Source organism: the organism of the source record quoted next, unplaced genomic scaffold (genome assembly GCF_019419815.1).
Source record: "Pyrus x bretschneideri cultivar Hongxiangsu unplaced genomic scaffold, Pyrus_bretschneideri_v1 Contig1, whole genome shotgun sequence".
NCBI classification, from domain to species: Eukaryota; Viridiplantae; Streptophyta; class Magnoliopsida; order Rosales; family Rosaceae; genus Pyrus; species Pyrus x bretschneideri.
Genome location: NW_025999390.1, coordinates 12,764,511 through 12,783,482, shown reverse-complemented (window position 1 = coordinate 12,783,482; position 18,972 = coordinate 12,764,511). Strand labels below are relative to the sequence as shown.

Below are 18,972 nucleotides of genomic sequence, written 5' to 3'. Positions count from 1 at the left end.
AGGAAAGTTGAAATTTCCGGACAAGCAGATGGCGGTCGACGTCAATCCCTTCCCTTCAACAACAATTGGTATGGTGGATGCTCATCTTCCTAAAAACAAAGGGAAGGCCGAATACATCCCGGTGCAGCATATCCGTAAACAGAATGGTCGAACAAGGCTAAAGCTTGATATATTTTCAAATGCACCACCCACGGAACGATCGAGGCCCCTCGCCGATGAGCCTATGACGGGGTCGAGTTCCGACGAAACTCATGGATCAAAGGTTTTATGTGACCATTGTAAAACACCAGTTGAGCCGGAGAAGAAAACATCTTCAACACCACCCAACGCCCTTACCGCGTCAGTGACATCACCAAAGGAACTTGGGTCGCGACGTCAAGTGTTTGATCGACTCGGTCCACAAGTACGGCCGAGAAACCAGGTTTCGGTCAGGCAGCGTCTTGACTTCGACGCGCCTTTTTATAATGAGGATTATTACTCGTGCAATACAAACAGTTCCAGCTCATCAGCCGATCGCAAAACTTTCAAACCGCCCAGAACATCGGATCAACGCTGGTACAGTTACAACTCCCCGACTGGTTTATATACAGCGCTGTCTAAGTCCCAAAAACGTCGCCGTCAACGGATTGATTGCATGGCTCGGCGACGAGAAGCGCAGGCCAGCACTGCCAACCAGTGGCAACCAAAGAAGGCCGCGGAAAGCATAAGTGAACGGCCAACCCCAACTATCATGACCGAATTGGCCGAAGGGAAGCAAGTAGCCGCTGCCGGTTTTGAAACCACCGTTGAGGATGCTGAGAAACGTATCAAAATCCTTCTGCGGCCTGGGGAAACGAGAGCTCGTCTAGAACACTTCACACAAGAGGCCGAAAGGAAACTTTCCCCATTACCACCACGCGAACCGTTTATCAAAGTACGTCGCAACCTACATCCCCCATTCCTCGGTGAATCCTTGGAGTACATGCGAGAATTTCATAAGAAATACTCCGCCAATGACTTGTACGGACTACCCAAAGCATGTCAGGAAGCCCTCGACCTCGCTCTCACTTGCCCTGATGCCGAGCAGATCATTCAGAAAACTTCTGACCCAGCAATTAAAGCAAGATTCCAACATATACGGGAGGCTCGGGTACTTGGTTTTGAAGTCGATCCCTATACAGATATCGACACCTCCGAATTACCTTTTTCGCTCGATGACCTTCAGCATTTGCGCTATCATTTCGAAGTTTTTTCGGCTGTATCACTCTTCGGCCTCACGGCCGACGAGGAAAAACGGATAGCACGTTTGGATGCATATCTGGACACGAGGAACGCCCGTATTGCCTATGAGGAACGAGCCCGTATAACGAAGGACCAACCTAAGTATTCAACAGTCCACATGGTCGAGGAAAATAGCCCACCCACACTCGATTTGGTTAATACGTCTCGGATACCGGCCCTTACCGAGGAACTCAAAAGCTTGATTGAGGATGATCCGCTGGCCGATACTGTGGCTAGTTCGGCAGAAGACGACGACCACGATCCAATGGGTCATTCGATTCTCGAACAAATGGAAATCAGTATGGTCCACGTGTTACCAGCTGAATTTCAACCCAGGACCCACCAATCAAATTTCTTGGACGGAGATGTAGTCGCCGAAGAAGCAACACAAGTCGATTTCGTTGCAAACGACGACGACAGAGAAACCCGAAGCACGGACAATCTTAAGGCAGCTTTGGCCGAGCTATTTCCTCGCTCCCCTTCGGTTAATCTCCAACACCTGAAGCCGTTGTACGTCACGGCTCACATCGAAGGATTCCCTATTTCCAAAGTGTTTGTCGACTGTGGAGCTACAGTCAACATTATGCCAATATCTGTCATGAAGGCTTTACGCCGTTCTGATAATGAACTCATTCCGTCAGGGATCACTATGAGCAGCTTCGTTGGTGACAAGTCGCAGACCAAAGGAGTGCTACCATTGGAAGTTAGCATTGCCGGTCGGCAACACATGACGGCATTCTTCATAATTGATTCCAAGACCGACTATAATGCATTACTCGGCCGAGACTGGATCCACCAAACCAGTTGCATTCCTTCATCACTATACCAAGTTCTCATCTTTTGGGACGGCAAATCGATCACCGTCCATCCAGCCGATAATCAACCATTTGAGACCAACATGATTCAGGCTCGCTATTATGACGATCACGTCGGCTACATCACCCTCCAAGGCCTTAACGAGGATGGGCGGCCGACGCGAATTTCAGTGCAGAAAGTGATTGAGGTCGGCGCCGAGACTGTCCAACAGGATTCGGCGAGACTTGGCTTAGCAGATTTAATCACCAATGCCGATGATTGAGCACACCAAGCAAGAACAGCGCCAGGCCGCAGTTTCGTCAACAATGGAACGTCTGCTGGCCCATTGGTACGCCATTACCAAACAACCACATTCCGGCATAAATTTAATTGAATTTTTGGCCGAAGCAGATGACGGCCCTGTTTTGACTTTTGATAAAGTTCGAGCTGCACCAGCCGAACTCGAGGACCATCGGCCTCAAGTCAAGGACCCATTAGAAGAAGTTAACGTCGGCACGGCCGATGATCCTCGCATACTGTTTATAAGCGCGTTACTCCCACCAGCCACGAAGGTCGAACTCCATAAGTTACTCCGGGAGTTTAAAGATTGCTTCGCATGGAGTTACCATGAAATGCCAGGCCTCGATCGAGACTTGGTCGAACATGAGTTACGCATCAAAGATGGCTGTAAACCTTTTTGGCAACCTCCTCGCCGATTTTCGACCGAGGTACAACTCGGCATTAAGGAAGAATTGGTTCGGCTTCTTAAGGCCGGATTTATTAGGACCGCTCGGTACGTCGAATGGTTGGCCAATATCGTCCCCGTGTTGAAGAAAAACGGTGCCCTTCGCATTTGCATCGATTTCCGTAACCTAAATCTGGCTACTCCCAAGGACGAATATACAATGCCAATCTCAGATTTGCTCATTGATGCCGCAGCTAATCATGAACTACTATCTTTTATGGACGGTCATGCGGGATACAACCAGATTTTCATCGCCGAAGCCGACGTCCACAAAACGGCTTTCCGTTGCCCAGGGGCACTCGGCACGTACGAATGGGTAGTCATGCCATTCGGCCTCAAGAATGCCGGCGCCACATACCAACGAGCCATGAATATGATCTTCCACGACTTAATTGGGACCATCGTCGAAGTTTATATCGACGATGTGGTGGTAAAGTCGAAACGCCGCCAAACACACCTGGATGACCTGCGACAAGCGTTCCTTCGCATGCGCAAGAATAATCTCAAAATGAACCCAGCCAAGTGTGCTTTCGGTGTTTCGGCCGGCAATTTCCTAGGGTTTTTGTTGCACCATCGCGGCATCGAAGTCGACGCCAATAAAGCCCGCGCCATCATTAGCGCCCCACCTCCCACAACAAAGAAACAGTTGCAGTCGTTACTCGGGCAGATCAATTTCCTCTGCCGTTTCATCGCCAATTCGGCAGGTAAAATGAAGGCATTCTCCACCCTCCTTAAACTTAAAGATACCAATAAATTTGTTTGGCGCGAAGAACATCAGAGTGCATTCACGCAAATCAAGGTGGCCCTTTCAACCCCACCCGTGCTGGTTCCGCCTTGTCGCACCAAACCCCTTAAATTGTACATTTCGGCAGCCGCCGAATCCATTGGGTGTCTCCTCGCGCAAGACAACAATGTCGGACGTGAACAAGCTGTCTTTTATCTTAGCCGAAATCTGAATTCCCCAGAGCTCAATTATTCACCCGTCGAAAAACTTTGCTTAGCTTTGTTTTTCACCGCATCTAAGCTTCGGCATGACATGCTCCCATCAGTTACGCAGGTCATTGCTCAAACAGACGTAATTCGGTACATGCTCACTCGACCTATAGTCAAAGGCCGAATCGGGAAATGGACGCTCGCCTTATCCGAGTTCAGCCTACAGTACGTACCCCAAAAGGCCGTCAAAGGGCAGGCTCTCGCCGACTTCTTGGCCCAACATCCCTCCCCATACGGTTTTGAAGGAGGTGATGTCGACATCGGTCTAATCACCATACGCGATAACCATTGGACCATGCATTTCGATGGCTCCAGCACTTCGACTTCGGCGGGTGTCGGCATTGCAATTCAGTCGCCCAACCACTGCCGATGGTATTTTTCTCTGAAGTTGGATTTCAGTTGCACGAATAATCAGGCCGAATATGAAGCCCTCATTATCGGCCTACACGTTTTACACGATCTACGGGCCTCTCGCGTTCTTGTCCTCGGTGATTCCGAACTTGTGATTAACCAATTGAACGGCATTTTTCGTTGCATGAGTTGTACTTTAGCGCCTTATCACATGGTCGCCACATACCTGGCCGAGTCATTCGAACGGATCACGTTTGAACACATTTCACGAGTCCACAATACCGATGCCGATGAACTCGCCCAGATCGCCTCTGGAGCACAACTCATGGGGGGCAAGCTCGGCCGAATCGCAGCCACAGGCCTGCAATCGTACCCGGCCTTGATCAATCGGCAGACTCTCCAGCGCACACATGTAATACGTACCAGGGTAATGTCGCTCCCATCCCTACTAGAACGAGGAGACCCCGTAGAAATATATGCCGTCGAGGTAGAACCAGATGATTGGAGAAAAACGATGTTACGGTACCTCGATAATCCCAACGGGAAACACGACCGGAGAACGAAGGTCCTCGCCACGAATTACGTGTCGTATCAAAATGAATTATATCGCAAGGGCGAGGATGGGTTACTGCTATTGTGCCTCGGCCTAGACGAGGCTGCCCAAGCAATGGCCGAGGTACATGAAGGAATTTGCGGAGCACACCAGTCTGGACGAAAGATGCGTTGGTTGCTCCGACGACACGGTTACTTTTGGCCCAGTATATTAAAGGATTGCATCGAATATGCACGGAGATGCGTACCATGCCAAATTCATGGACACGTACAGAGAGCCCCGGCCGAATTGCTACATTCGGTCACTAAACCATGGCCGTTCAGAGGTTGGGCAATGGACGTGATTGGCAAAATCACGCCATCATCGGGAGCAGTGAAACACGCGTGGATTATGGTAGCAACTGACTATTTCACTAAGTGGGTCGAGGCAAGGTCATACGCCGAATTAACGGCCAAGGAGGTATGCAATTTCGTAAAGGAAAATATTGTGACCAGATTCGGCGTGCCAGAAACGATCATAACTGATAATGGCACTATCTTCACGGCTGATAGGTTTAAGGAATACGCAGCAAGTTTGAACATCCGACTCGAGCAATTTACGCCGTACTACCCACAGGCAAACGGGCAGGCCGAGGCAAGCAATAAAGTGTTGATCGGCATCCTTGAAAAAATGGTAAAAGAGAAACCTGGTTTGTGGCACTTGAAGTTAAATGAAGCGTTATGGGCATACCGAACTTCACCCCGGTCGGCCACTGGAACCACCCCTTACGCGTTAACTTATGGACACGACGCCATGTTACCGGTCGAGTTGAGTATAAGTTCGTTACGAGTAATCGAGCAGAGTGAGTTATTCAGTATTAAATATCGTCAAGCGATGCGGCAAGAATTAGAAGATTTAGAAGAAAGTCGGATCGACGCAAGTAACTTATTGGCAGCGCAAAAGAAAATTGCCGAACGAGCGTATAACCAGCGTGTGAGACAAAAAACGTTCGGCGAAGGAGAATTGGTTTGGCAAACTGTGTTGCCTGTTGGGATTAAAGACCCACGATTTGGGAAGTGGTCGCCAAATTGGGAAGGGCCATTCGTCGTTCACAAAGTCCTCGGCAAGGGGGCATATCATCTCAGGGATCGGACGGGTTCAGTTCACAAATTACCGATTAATGGAAAGTTTTTAAAGAAATACTATCCGATTACATGGGAAATGCAAGAGAGACCATTGTGTCAATAGCAAAACGACCATTGTATTAATATCAAAAAGATTATTACAAGAACAAATACAAATACAATGATAGACCGGCTAAGGGGTCGAGGGGAGAAAAGTCTCAAGGGCAGCTTTTAGCTCCAGCCACTTCGCCTCGCCCAGGATGATCTCGGCCTGCCTGGTCTTCTTGTTAAGCTGCAGCTGCTGGACATGCCGTGCACCGGCAGCAAAGGCCGTCAGCCGAGCCTTGCTAGCCTCGAAGTCCTTCTCAAGCTCGGCAGCGGCAACGGACCTTTGCCGTTGAAGGTCAGAAATTTGACGCTGGAGGTCAAAAATCTGGCGATCAAACTCCGTCAGCTTCGCCTTCTTAGCTTTAAGTGCCTCCATCTCTGCTCGGCCGGCCTCTTGCGCGACCTTGGCAGCCTTCAAGTCATCCTCGGCTTGAAGGGCTCGCTCGAAGATGTAGAAGTGTTGCCGAGTTCGCTCCAGGAGGTCGGTCAGAAAAGAGATACCCTCCGGGCTCAGATGACCACCGCTGGCGAGGTCATTGAGACACTCTCCAACAGAGTCGAGGCCTTTGCACCGGAGAGCTTGGGAGGCAGTCAGAGATAAGACTTCGTGCAGCTTCACGAAGACTTCGGCGGGCGTAGTTCCCGCCGATTCGGCCGGAGCAGCAGAAGAACCGGCCTCACCGGTCGTGCTCTGAAGAAGGGCGTCAAGCTCCACTTCCCACGACGGCTGCACATAAAAGGAGATCAGTGAGAAGAAAAGACAGACGTCGTGATATAGTGCATAAAGGAAAAGGGGATTGTTTTAGACCTGCCGAGAGGAGACTTCGGCCATGCCCTCTGGGTCATTGCTCGAACCCAGGGAACTTAATGGCCGAGCCCAGTGCCTTAGACCGCTACGCAATTCACGCGGCCGATGGAGGTTATCTATATTTGATGGCCACGACGGCGGCCAGGAAATATAAACAACACCCCTCGGCGCATAAAATTGCCGGTGAAATGAATGATCGGGCACCTGACATTTTAATAATCTTTTAAGAACACGTGTCATTGGAAAATTAATGCAAAAAAGAGAAGACTTACATAGGCCGAGGTGAATTCCTGCGGAGGAATGGGGAGATCTTCATCCTGGGGGTGGATCGGCGACCCGGCCGTAGCCTCAGGCTCGGCATTGGGTCGCTTGCCGCGATCCGCCGGAGGAGTCGGTCGAGCGGCCGCCTCGACTGCCGGAGGAGGACGGACGGGAGGAGAGCTAACCGGTCGGCGACGGCGTTCCAGGGGGATCTCCCCGCTTTCGCTCTCGACATCCTGAACAAAAAAGAAAAAAAAACGGTGTTACGACCAAAAAACCTAAAGGGAAAAGGTAAAGGCAGAATTGTACCTCCAAGATGACTGTTGGAGAAGAAGGTCCCTCGACAGGGGCAGCCGACTTTCCCGTGGCCTCAGGAGGAGAGACGGCCGGAGGAGTCGGGGCACTCGGCAAAGGAGGCGAGCCGGCAGGAGCAGCCGTCCCTGTGGTGTCACTAGGGACGACATGGATTTCCCGGTCGCCCTTCTTCGCCAATTTCTTGACGCGTTTAGAAGAGCGAAGGGCATCAACCTCCGGCTCGGCCGCTCGGTGGGGGCGTTTGGCTGGAACTGCCCGCTCGGTGGCGAGGGGCTTCTGCACCTTCTTCGCCTTCGCCACCGCGGCGACCACCTCTACCTTCCTCGGCGCACGACCCCCTGAAATGGCAAAATAATTGTTAAACAAGGGCAAGTTTTTTTTGAAATAGCAAAGTAATTAGTCAGCAATATACCTTGAGCCGACTCCTTAGGTTGGGTCGAGGGCGCTAGCCCTGGCCGGTCGCCAAAGACTCTGCTCACCACGTCTTCGACCGAGGCACCGAAGAAGTCGCCGGTATACTCATCCCACCAATCCCCAAAGGTATCGGTGCCCAAGGATTCCGGAACGGTTGGCCGAAGACGGAATTTCTTGCACCGATCCTGGAATTCTTGCTCCGTCGACCGGCATTCCCTTTCGGAAGAACCAGAAAGACGCCCCCGGCTCAAGAGGGAACGGGAGGTGAGCAAGGGAACCGGGCAACCTTGGAGGTAGCCGAGTTGCCGGGCGACGAAGTGGGGATGGTAGACCTCCCAGCCAGCTCGACGGGCGTCGCAACCAAGGGGAAGGTCGCGAACCAGTACGATTGACCCCCAGGACTGACGGAGGCCCGCATCCTCGGTCTCGGCCCAAGCTGCCGTCGGGAGCCTGATCGAGGCAGGGTACTCTTGGTGCCGGCACACCAAAAACTCGTCGTCCGAAAGGACGTCGAGGCCAAAAAAGTGCCTAAAGACCTCGTCGGCCCGGTGAGGAGGAGCCGGTCGAGAGGCCAGTTGGGGGCCGAGGGCGGCCGAGCGTTGGAAGGCAGGGACTTCAGGCCGAAGAGTGGAGAAGTAGACCTGCAGCCAGAGTTGGAAGACCCAGAGGGGCTCATTCTGATGCGGGTCAATTTTGTTGCTGGTCGTCTCGGCCAAGCAACGGAAAAGGTTGGCGAGAATAGCCGGGCTGAGCGCCAGAGGGTGACCACTAGCCAGAGCCTGGGCCACTGGCATATTCTCGACCAAGCATTTGTTCGATCTGGTACAACAAATAAATTTGTTGTACCAGTAGAAGAGGAAGGCTTCATGTTCCCCCTTCCTGAGACTCTCCTCGCCCCGGCCGGCGAAATGGAGGATGAGAGTATTGTAATTAAAGAAGTTTTTGTGAAGCTTGTGAACTTCTTCCCTCGAGGGCTCCCGATCACCTCGGCGGAGCGTTTCGACGGCCCGCTCGTCGAAAAGCGCCTTCAGATCGAGAAGGGAGGGGCGTCCTGAAAGGGCGGCATCGATTGGGAGGCCGGATGAAGAAGTCCCAAGGATTGCCGAAATATCAAGGACCGTTGGGCCGAGGGGGCCGAATGGAAGGATCATAGTGTTGGTGGCCGAACACCAAAGAGTCAAGGCCGCCATAAGCAGCTCCTTGTCCATGGTAATCTCCATGGTCGAGAGCAGGATGGCATCATAGATACTAAGGGCTTTCCACTCCTCGCCAAAGAAAGATCTCATTCGATCCACCCAGGCGGCCCAAGCCGTGGTGGTCGAAGGCCAAGCTCCTTGAGGCCGCGCCAGGGCCCACTTCGACCAATCGAACCCCTGCAGCAGGGGTGTCAGGCACTGCTCCTTGAGCAGGTCAGTGACAGACGACGGCACTGCGTCTCTGAAGAGGGGACCCAGAATTTGGTGGGTGGTGGCCATATCCTCTTCAAATCGTAGCGTCTTGATAGAGCTCCGATCGATGAAATCCTTGCACTTATTGATTTCATCAGAAAGCTTCGCGATGAAGGAGGCCATTAGAGTAGTCTGGAAGAACTGGAAAGATTGCAGAAAGGAAAACTAGAGGGTTTGGTTTGAACAAGCAAGGATGAGTAAAAGTTGAGAGTTTTGGGATTTCTGAAAGCGTAAGATACGAACAGAGTAAAGGGTGGGTATTTATAGGCTTTTCAGATAGAAGATCAAACGCCTGAATTTCGAAAGGCATTGGAATTCGAAAGGTGTTCGTTCAAAAGTGGGGGGAAATTTAACCGGGAAAGCCTGCAATCATTTCGGATATTTTGGGAACCTGCGAAAATGGGATCGAGGAGTCGAAAATCCAGGACGCACGATGGCGTGCGGCGACAGGTTCAATGTATTAATAAGGATAAGACGGTTTAATTAGTGCACGGTTTCGAGGCCCATGATTGAAGCTTTTAAGAGCGGCGGAAGATTGACACATGGCCACGCGTTGGGGGCAACGAGGAAGGTGCAATCATGTCTCATAAATGTGCAGGAATAATGGCCATTAATGAAGTAAGGTCCAACAAAGCAATAAATGTTTTCACTTCTTCAAGGCCGAGGCTCGACCAAGAGTTAACAGTCGACGACCTCAGAAGCGAGGGGGCAATGTTTGGGCCCAAAATATTATGATTGGGCCGAGCAGCAGGATGTGCTCGGCCCAAGGTAATAACACATGCTATGGGCCAAATAATGAAACTCGGACCAGCTGGCAGGGTCGGCCAGATCCTATCTTAAGTAGTCCAGATAAATGAGGAAAGGTCGAGGAAATCCTGATGCGACCAGGATTCTCGACCGGCAAGGGATAAAGCCTCAAAAGGAGGAGAATTCAGAATCCCAGTAGGACTAGGATTGTTTGAGTTAAAGGTGAGATGGGACAAGGACTCCCAATCCAAATCAGAATGGGAATCAAGGAGCGAGGTGCTATAAATACAAGAAATTACGCAATAGAGAGGGCCCCTTCACAATCAGCATACAATTGCCCAGCGCAAAACCTCTCAAACACCTTGAGATTTTTCCTTTTCTTTTCCTGCCGACACACCTTCAGTTTGGATAAACAGCACTGTGGAAGCAACCGGTGAGCACCTTCAGTTTGGATAAACAGCACTGCCGCCGCAAAATCAGCCGACCGAGAAACACCTTTAGTTTGGATAAACAGCACTGCGTCGAGGTCGACCGATTATCTATCTAAGTCTCGGCCGAGAAGGGTTTTCGAACCTTTGTTGGTGGAGGTCATCTAACTAAGCCTTTTCGGCATAGTTGGGTGTTACGAGTTGCATTGCTCGGCGTATTGGACGTCGAGTGAGTTTATGATTGGATACTCGCAAGTAAGTTTCAGGGTTCGGCATTCCGACGGCCGAACTACGTTTACCATCAAGACATACATCACATTCGAGTACCTGTGCCCATATAGTTTGGTCTCGATTCGGCGTGCTTATACTCTTACGAATATAATCACAGTGACCGAATCAGGGTCCGACGACCTGTGAACTCCGTAGAATTAGTAGCCTTGTCTTCAGGCTATAGAACCCAGAGACCGAGAGCGTTCCTTCCTCGGTCGCAATCGCAAGATACAGAAGTCGATAGCGCACCCAACGCGACATCACATTTTACTCCTCGGCCGAGCTCGGCCGACGAGTTGGCACGCCCCGCATTCAACCGAAGGACGTAGTTAGCTCATTAGTTACTCGGCCTGCGCGCCACGTAGGTTTTGTAATTTTTGTAGTCAACACTCCCCAAGAAATTTTGAAGGAATTAAACCAAAATTTTACATGGAATCTCTACAATTCAATTAAACTCCATAAAAATCCATAAATTTATAAATCTGTTAAAATCTCTCAAATTTTCAATTGAATACACCCTCCTAAATAAGCTTCTTTCGTTCTATTAACACCAAAAAAAACACCACAATCGCAAGCCTACGAGTTAAGGAAGATAAGAACGACGTCGTTTGTACTTCTTCAAATTTGGGAGAGAGAAGTATCAAAATAAGAAATTGGGTTCTCAGCTGGGCCCAAATATCCGTATTCGCTAATGAGCCCATTTATATATCTCATTTTTTCAAATTTCATCACTTGAATGGACAGAATCAACCTCAATTTTACGAAGAATTTATCAGATTCAATGGTAGGGTTCTTGCCACTTATTACTACGGTCTAATGGTATTCTTCTTCAATTGTTAGTGAGATGTCACATTATTGTTAGTCCATTGTGAGGCTATGCTTACCCCCTCCCTCCTTGATGTAAATAATATCGATTGTTCAACAAAAAATATAAAAGGAGGGTTAGGGTTCTTGAGCAATTGACACATATAAAAGGTTAATTAAGTTTGGAGTAACTTAAAATTCAAGTAGTAAATAAAAAAAATGTAAGTTCAAAATACGTCACTAAAACATGACAGACGATTATAATCTGGAGCCCCTTCAAATAGATCTATACAAGGATTTTCATTTTTTTGGTCAAGATCTATTCAAGGATCTATAATTTGGATCAATTGTCACTTAATTGACCAATCATCCTCCTCATTTATCATTCTTGACCTTTGCTTAACATTTAATTCTGTCCTTGGGCAAACATAAGAAAGTTTCCCGCTGCCGCGGCGCCAAGGCCGTACTCTACCTCATTGACCGTTGGGAGCTGCATTGCTCCTCATGCGCCGCCGCCGCACCCAATCCCCTACCCACAGTTGCCGCCTCCCCAGAGGGCGGAAAGCACCGTTTAACTACCCCACTGGCACATGTAAACGTAGATTGCGTTTCCATTTTCCACGTGCGCTGAAGGTGCAATCACGCGCGTACATCGGCGCGTAGGGTTTAATTACCTTCTCCTCTCTCTCGACACAGAGCCTACACCTGGGGGAGATTCCCCCACAACTTTGCTTCGGAGGACAGTCTCGTATTTTCACCATCATCTCCTCCATTTCCAAAAACTCGACTGAAACCTTTTCCCTCTCACAGAGAATCGGATACGACGGTCGTATTTGCTAACCTGCGCCGGGTCACTCTAAGTGCACCACGCACCGCTGCCTCTCCAATGAGGCTCCGATCTCCTACAGCCCTCGCACTGCCCGTTCTTTTTCTCTGCTTTTTCGCTACTGTCCCCACCGAGTCCGCCGAGTCGACTCAGTCGAACTCGGTGGCAGTGGCCGAGGGGGAGACCAATGCCGAGTCGAATAACTCGTCGCGCGGTGGCGAGGAGGACAGCTTCGCCGACATGATTGATCGGGCTCTGGAGCGGGAGTTTCCAGAGAACGAGCAAAATCAAGGTTCTTTCAGATCCCGAGCTTTTCAATTCCTCGTTTTGGCCATTTTTTAAAAACGGCTTTCAAATTTCAATTCCTCGTTTTTGCATGCATTAGATACTGTCTGTTTGGTACTATGAAAAAATGTGGAATTTTTAATTGAATTCGAATGGAAATTTTGGAGCAATTAACGACAACGTTGATGTTAATATGGTGTAAATTGTTGTGTCTTGTTGTGCAGCCGAGGATGCTGGCGGCTTCAATAATAGCGTTGCCGAACAGCAGGTAGGCACTCATTCGTATGCTCTGACATTTTTTGGTTTTAAAGTTGTGTGTTTTGGTGTTAGATGATAGGAGTTTGCGGGCAGAACTTAGCCCTAAAACCGGCATTTCTAGAAACCAGGTTGTAATTTGATGTAATTGATCAGTAGTGTACACCTAGAAGCTGATTTTGGGATGCTAAAAACCTGCATTGCGAAGATCGGATTGTAATTTGATGATAATCGCTCTAAAGTTAACACGTTTGACAAGTGTACACCTAGTGCTGATTTAGGAACGTTGAAAACCGGCATTGCTAAAAACCATCTTGTAATGATCGCATTAAAGTTAACACCTTTGACAAACTTTAGAGCGAGATTACCAAAAAAGGAAGATGCTTTAGATTGATCAACTAAAGAAATGTTTACACTGGATGCTATGTTTATAGTCTCATCACACCAAAATTTCTCATATTGTAATATTGTCTTGCATAAGTGATTTTTGCATAAACTTGGCCCAAGATTGAAAGCTGTAACTCTTTGTCTATTAGGCAGTTCTGGAAACCGTTGCTAGAGTCAAGTCCAAGAAGAATGACAGCAAGGAGGAGAAGTATGTACTTCTATCTTGTGAATTGGAGAACAAATATGTTAACTTCTTTGTGGAAGTTGTAATTGGATATAGGAATACGTGAAGTGAGTTTGCTGACACCTTTGTGAGCCTTATTTTAGGTCATTTCAGTTTCATGATGTTTTCCATAATGAGAATGGAGAAGAAGATATGCCAACATTAATAGATCGAAAGGTATGTCTGCCACCCGTCATTGGAAAATTTTGTTTAGTTCACGTTGCATTTATACTATTGTAACGTGGATAGGTGATGTTTTTAAAATGTGTAAAAGTGCATTATTGTGATGTCCATAACCTGCATTGGAAAATATATATACTGTCTTGCGGTCGAAGTTAATACTTTTGGTATGCTCAAATTTCTTTTATCAGGACAATATCTTTATTATGTCCAATCGCAAGTCAAAATACCCTGTGCTGCAATTGGACTTGAGGTCAGCTAAAGTTTTTATTATTATTACCCTTTCATTTATGAGTGACTGAAAATTTTGGCTGATGTTTCCTCTTCATATGTTCAGATTGATTTCGGACCTGGTAGTTGTCATTGTTTCTGCAACTTGTGGTGGAATTGCATTTGCCTGTGCTGGACAACCAGTCTGTCCTCTATCGTAGCTCTTTGCATTCTTTTATAATAAGTTTCTATTTGAAGACCTCTTTTGCTTTAAGATCCATGTATTCTCGAAAAAGTGCCTACTCACTATGTTATGGACAGGTTATTACTGGATACTTGCTAGCAGGATCTGTTATTGGACCTGGAGGCTTGAGTTTTGTCAGTGAAATGGTGCAAGTATGTTGACGTATGATCTTTAAGATATCTTCATATGCATTACTTCTGTTTCCTTATTAAAAGAAATGCATGCAGGTTGAGACTGTGGCTCAGTTTGGGGTGATCTTTCTTCTTTTTGCGTTGGGTTTGGAGTTCTCAGCTGCTAAGGTAGGCTTGTAAATTGAATGTTGCAGTATCCCTTTGGATTTTGTTGGTCTATTAATTTAGGCCATGATACTATTCTATCCCTTTTAAGTTTGCAGCTTCGGGTTGTTCGAATAGTGGCTGTTCTGGGAGGTCTACTGCAAATATTCCTATTTATGTGCTTGTGTGGAATAACAGCCTTGGTATGTTTACATTTTACTTGAACATTTCTTGCTACATATTTATATCTAGACTTGTTATCCAATGACGCCATATTGTGATTGTTCCTACTTTCTTTTTTTGCACATAAATCTGTGTCTTCAATGGAATTCTAATACGACAGCTGCACGCTATTTCTAGTTATGCGGTGGGAGGCCTTCAGAAGGGGTATTTGTTGGTGCATTTCTTTCTATGTCTTCGACAGCAGTGGTGACTCTCTTTTCCCTGATATCTCTAAATTCTCTCATCCCCTACATACGTGTTTTTTTGGGGAAAAATATATGGATTCATGACCTTTTTAATTTTCTAATTCTTGCAAATGGGTTGTGGGTTCTTCAGCTTATGTTAATCTGAAATTCGTATTTCTTCACAATTGTATGCACAATATGCATAGAATTGATTTGTTTTGCTTCTATATGAATCGTTATGTGCAATTTTATGGAATATTTGATAGTTCAAGTGGTGATACTGGAAAACAAGTTTGCCTACCTCTTCTTTAGTCCAATCTCATTGTTTTTCTGTATCCTTGAATCTTGGTCTTCCTGTAGCAACCTCTTAGTTTTTGTATTATTTCATCTTTTTTTCGGTCTGCAGGTTTTGAAATTCTTGATGGAAAGAAATAGTATCAGTGCTCTTCATGGTCAAGTTGTAGTTGGCACTCTTATACTGCAGGTATGTGATATCATAATTTCTCACATTGCAGAATCTAGCACTGCTAAGTTTCACTACTTAGCATTTAAAACGATGATTGGAAGGCTTATGATTTCACTTTATGTGACCTACTAGGACTGTGCTGTGGGTTTGCTATTTGCTCTGCTTCCAGTTCTGGGTGGGACTTCTGGTATTCTTCAAGGAGTAATATCCATGACTAAATCGTAAGTAATTGTTATGAAAATTCATCCTATAATATAAAGAAGGGGGAGAAGGAGAGCGGATGCAACCAGTCTTAAGAGGCTGGTTGCTGGCCCGTGTTAGCAATATTTACTTATCACAAAAAGGAGTCATATGTGATTGTTAAATTAAGTAATACAATCAAGTGAATGGGCTGGTTGTGAGCAGGTCATTTATATACACTTCTGTAGTTCCCATTAGTCAGCTGTGGAAAGTTAGAAACAGAATGGTTAATGTCTTTGGAACGGGAGATTGTTAACTGCTCTATTTCTCTAGTGATATTGAAATGAATTGGATTTTACCTGCTTTGAGTTTCTATTATTGCCTCGTTTCTCTTTTTAAATACTACATTATCACAGGCTGGTGGTTTTGCTTATGTTTTTGGCCATCTTGTCCATATTAGCACGTACTTGTGTACCATGGTTCCTGAAGCTTATGATAAGCCTATCTTCTCAGGTATTTTGATATATCTTCATTTTAATGCACTCTGATGCTTTAATTTCAGAGATTGTTTTTACTGAACAATTTTTATCTGCAGACAAATGAACTGTATCAGTTGGCATCAGTGGCGTTCTGCTTACTAGTTGCCTGGGTTTGTCTCATTTCCTATCTTTTACATCTTCCGTTTTATAGGACGGACTCATTCTAGTTAATACATCAGTAAGAGAAACAGACTATCATCAACAATGGGAGGGGGGACGTAAGGGGTTTGGGGTTACCAACTTTGTTAGTTGATATACCTAACCCCTAAACGTCTTCCCCTGGGGGTCTACAGTACATGCTTTCATGCTTACATGCGTCTATCTAATAACTTCCTGGAAGGATGGATATAATGTGCATTGTTCTTTGTCATTTCAGTGTAGTGATAAGCTGGGTTTAAGCCTTGAACTGGGTTCCTTTGCGGCTGGAGTGATGATATCAACAACTGATCTTGGTCAGCATACGCTGGAGCAAGTAAGATATTTTTTATTCTCTATGTACGTGTAGCTGATACAGGCTTTACAAATTGTTATCCCCTTGTATGCTTCATGATTGATGATTCTAGGAAATGTCCTACATAAGATTTCTACTATCATAGTAAACAATTTAACAGGATGTGTGATCCATTCAACATGTTTCGTACATAGTGTTCAAATGTTATCATCAATTGTCAATATTCTAATTTTAAGTGTGTTTCTGCTCTTATTTGGGGTTCCCTATCTTTCAGGTTGAACCCATTCGCAATTTCTTTGCTGCTCTTTTTCTCGCCAGCATTGGGATGTTAATACATGTTCATTTCCTTTGGAATCATGTTGATATTTTATTAGCAGCCGTTATATTGGTAATCATTGTAAAAACTGTAGTGGTTGGTTGCGTGGTCAAGGGATTTGGATACAATAACAAGACTTCCCTTCTTGTAAGATTTCAACAAACTGTCAACACATCTTTATTTCCATTTTTACTTTGTACATTTTGTTGACGGAGGGGGCCTTAGGTTATCCTATATGTGTAGGTCGGGATGTCTCTTGCGCAAATTGGAGAATTTGCTTTCGTTCTTCTAAGCCGTGCTTCTAATCTTCATCTAGTTGAGGTTAGTGCTTCACCAGTAAATTGCATTCTAAGAAATTTTAAAAATGTTAACTTTCTTACATACCCCGCCTAATCTAGGGATTTAACTGAAAGCTTAGTGTAAAGTGAAATGGGAACTGAAGGTTTATCACTATTGCAGGGTAAGTTATATCTATTGCTTCTAGGCACAACAGCTCTCAGTCTGGTATGCGAGACATCTCCTCAAATGTTATTTGCGTCTCAGTTCGAAGTGCATGGCCTGTTCAAAGAAATATTTATTTTTGTGATCTTATGGTGCAGGTCACTACGCCATTGCTTTTCAAGATAATTCCTGCTGTTGTCCATCTTGGTGTGTTGCTGCGGTGGTTCTCCCTTGATAGCCCGAGTGAGGTAATCATCTGCGCTTGAATATATACTCGATAAATTTCACCCTGCAAATATGTGTCACTTTACAATTTTGTATGATTCTTGTTTGAGCAAGTGTATCTTGAATTATGGTTTTCTCCTCCCAGATTGGATTTAAAGGAGATAGCTTTCGCTCAGACAGTGCTAAGCGTTTTGCTATGATGCTCCACGGATCTCATGATTTATGACACATGAACAATGAACCAGAAAATGCACATTTCAGCCTTCACCCGATGGGGTTGTTATACTCTGGAGGACAGGTAATGAAGAGTGCAAACGAGGTCGACTGACTGAAAATGTTTCTAAACTGTAAAGCCCTTCAATTGAAACTTTCCATGCATCTTATGATTAAGCAAGAGTGAATCGTATCACCGATTGAGACCGGGAAAATGAGAGCACGCCGGATGGTTCGCACGAGAAAATTTTGTTCGTTGTGAAGTAGTGTCCATTTTGTAATGTAAATCATTCCCTCCCCCTTCTTTCCGAGGTTGATTATTTTTTTGTTTTGTTTTTCCATTTTTCTTGTATTTTTTCTTCCCTAGTTTAGAACCAGTGATGTTCCCTAACTCAAATGTATCATGGATTTGTTTATAATAATACCATAGTTTTTCTTTCACTCTCTTAAATTTGGGTTCTTGGGGTTGTGTTTTCTTTCGCAAATTTGATTGGAAAATGCATAAAAACTATATGATTTGTATTTTCCTCAACACTAGGGCTGGAGAGAGATTCTCTTTTTAGGTAGTCAAATTCTATTGATTCATAAAAGAGAACACAATGGCTGGAGAGATATTATTTCATCATTAATTCATCACGTGACAAGCGTTTGTTGAATGAGTGATTTACTTTTTGAACACGTGACAAACATCTATTAAATGAGCGACGTCATTAAGACTGTCTTGTTTGCAATACAGAATCTCTCCAACCTTTGTTCTCTTAAGGATGTCATGACAATGGAATCAATCTAGTTGAGATAGTTAAAAATCCAAGAAATAAAAATAAAATCTAGTGGTGAATGTTACATATCATTTTATTTTTTTATTTACTGGTGGTGGTTAAAGTCAGATCTTTGATATCAAGGTTGAAACATGAAAGTGAGGCCTTAAAATGTGAAATGCATCTCTTCACTTCTTTTTTTTCTTGCTTAATTACTCAAAAACTCATTTGATGAGATTTCAAACCAAAACTGTTACAGTGATATACCATGTAGAGACTTAAGATTCTAAACGTTCACCCTTTAAAAAGTTAAAGGATGGATATTGCCGAAAATCTGGTTTTTCAACTTTGATCTTATTTATTAACAGTGTTTTTATAAGTATAGTATCACTGCTTTTAGAACTTCGATAGTTCAAAATCTGAAACTTAAAACCTAAACAAGAAGTGGTTAACCAATCCGGTACCAAAATCCTAAAGTTTTGAGTCTAAAAGCACTCAACCTTGTAAATAAATTGGAACAAAAGTTGGAGATAGTTAAGTAGAAATTATGATTTCTCAACGTGTCTGTTCTTAACGTCGTGTGAATCTTTAACAACCTTAGTACGAATATTCAACTATCAAGAAATGTGAATATGAAATAGGTAGAACCACGAGGAAAGATAAAGTGTTAACCTCGCTGATAATCACA

The 18,972-nt window shown here is 45.5% G+C and overlaps 1 protein-coding gene across 2 annotated transcripts; it reads left to right on the top strand.

The window, feature by feature from the left end:
• Positions 1-11,883: 11,883 nt before the first annotated feature.
• Positions 11,884-17,967, top strand: LOC103943974 (K(+) efflux antiporter 4). Of its 2 annotated transcripts, XM_009354358.3 has the most exons (20): positions 11,897-12,521; positions 12,739-12,782; positions 13,306-13,364; positions 13,484-13,556; positions 13,751-13,812; positions 13,897-13,972; positions 14,091-14,165; positions 14,241-14,312; positions 14,408-14,491; positions 14,649-14,717; positions 15,102-15,179; positions 15,294-15,382; positions 15,758-15,854; positions 15,937-15,990; positions 16,257-16,352; positions 16,606-16,794; positions 16,891-16,968; positions 17,107-17,151; positions 17,247-17,336; positions 17,459-17,967. In XM_009354358.3, the coding sequence occupies exons 1-20, from the start codon at positions 12,290-12,292 to the stop codon at positions 17,537-17,539; spliced, it is 1,743 nt and encodes a 580-aa protein (XP_009352633.2). In that variant the 5' UTR covers positions 11,897-12,289; the 3' UTR covers positions 17,540-17,967. The 2 variants fall into 2 exon arrangements, 1 of the variants encoding a protein (XP_009352633.2); XR_007259414.1 differs by lacking the exons at positions 17,247-17,336; positions 17,459-17,967 and having other exon boundaries at positions 11,884-12,521; positions 16,873-16,968; positions 17,107-17,152.
• Positions 17,968-18,972: the final 1,005 nt, after the last annotated feature.

Excerpts from the sequence above, each read along its gene's own strand:
- LOC103943974 (XM_009354358.3), top strand. The coding sequence starts at position 12,290 with ATGAGGCTCCGATCTCCTACAGCCCTCGCACTGCCCGTTCTTTTTCTC. Across the intron at positions 13,557-13,750 it reads CAACATTAATAGATCGAAAG|GACAATATCTTTATTATGTC; the intron begins GTATGTCTGCCA and ends TTCTTTTATCAG. Across the intron at positions 14,313-14,407 it reads TGGAGTTCTCAGCTGCTAAG|CTTCGGGTTGTTCGAATAGT; the intron begins GTAGGCTTGTAA and ends TTAAGTTTGCAG.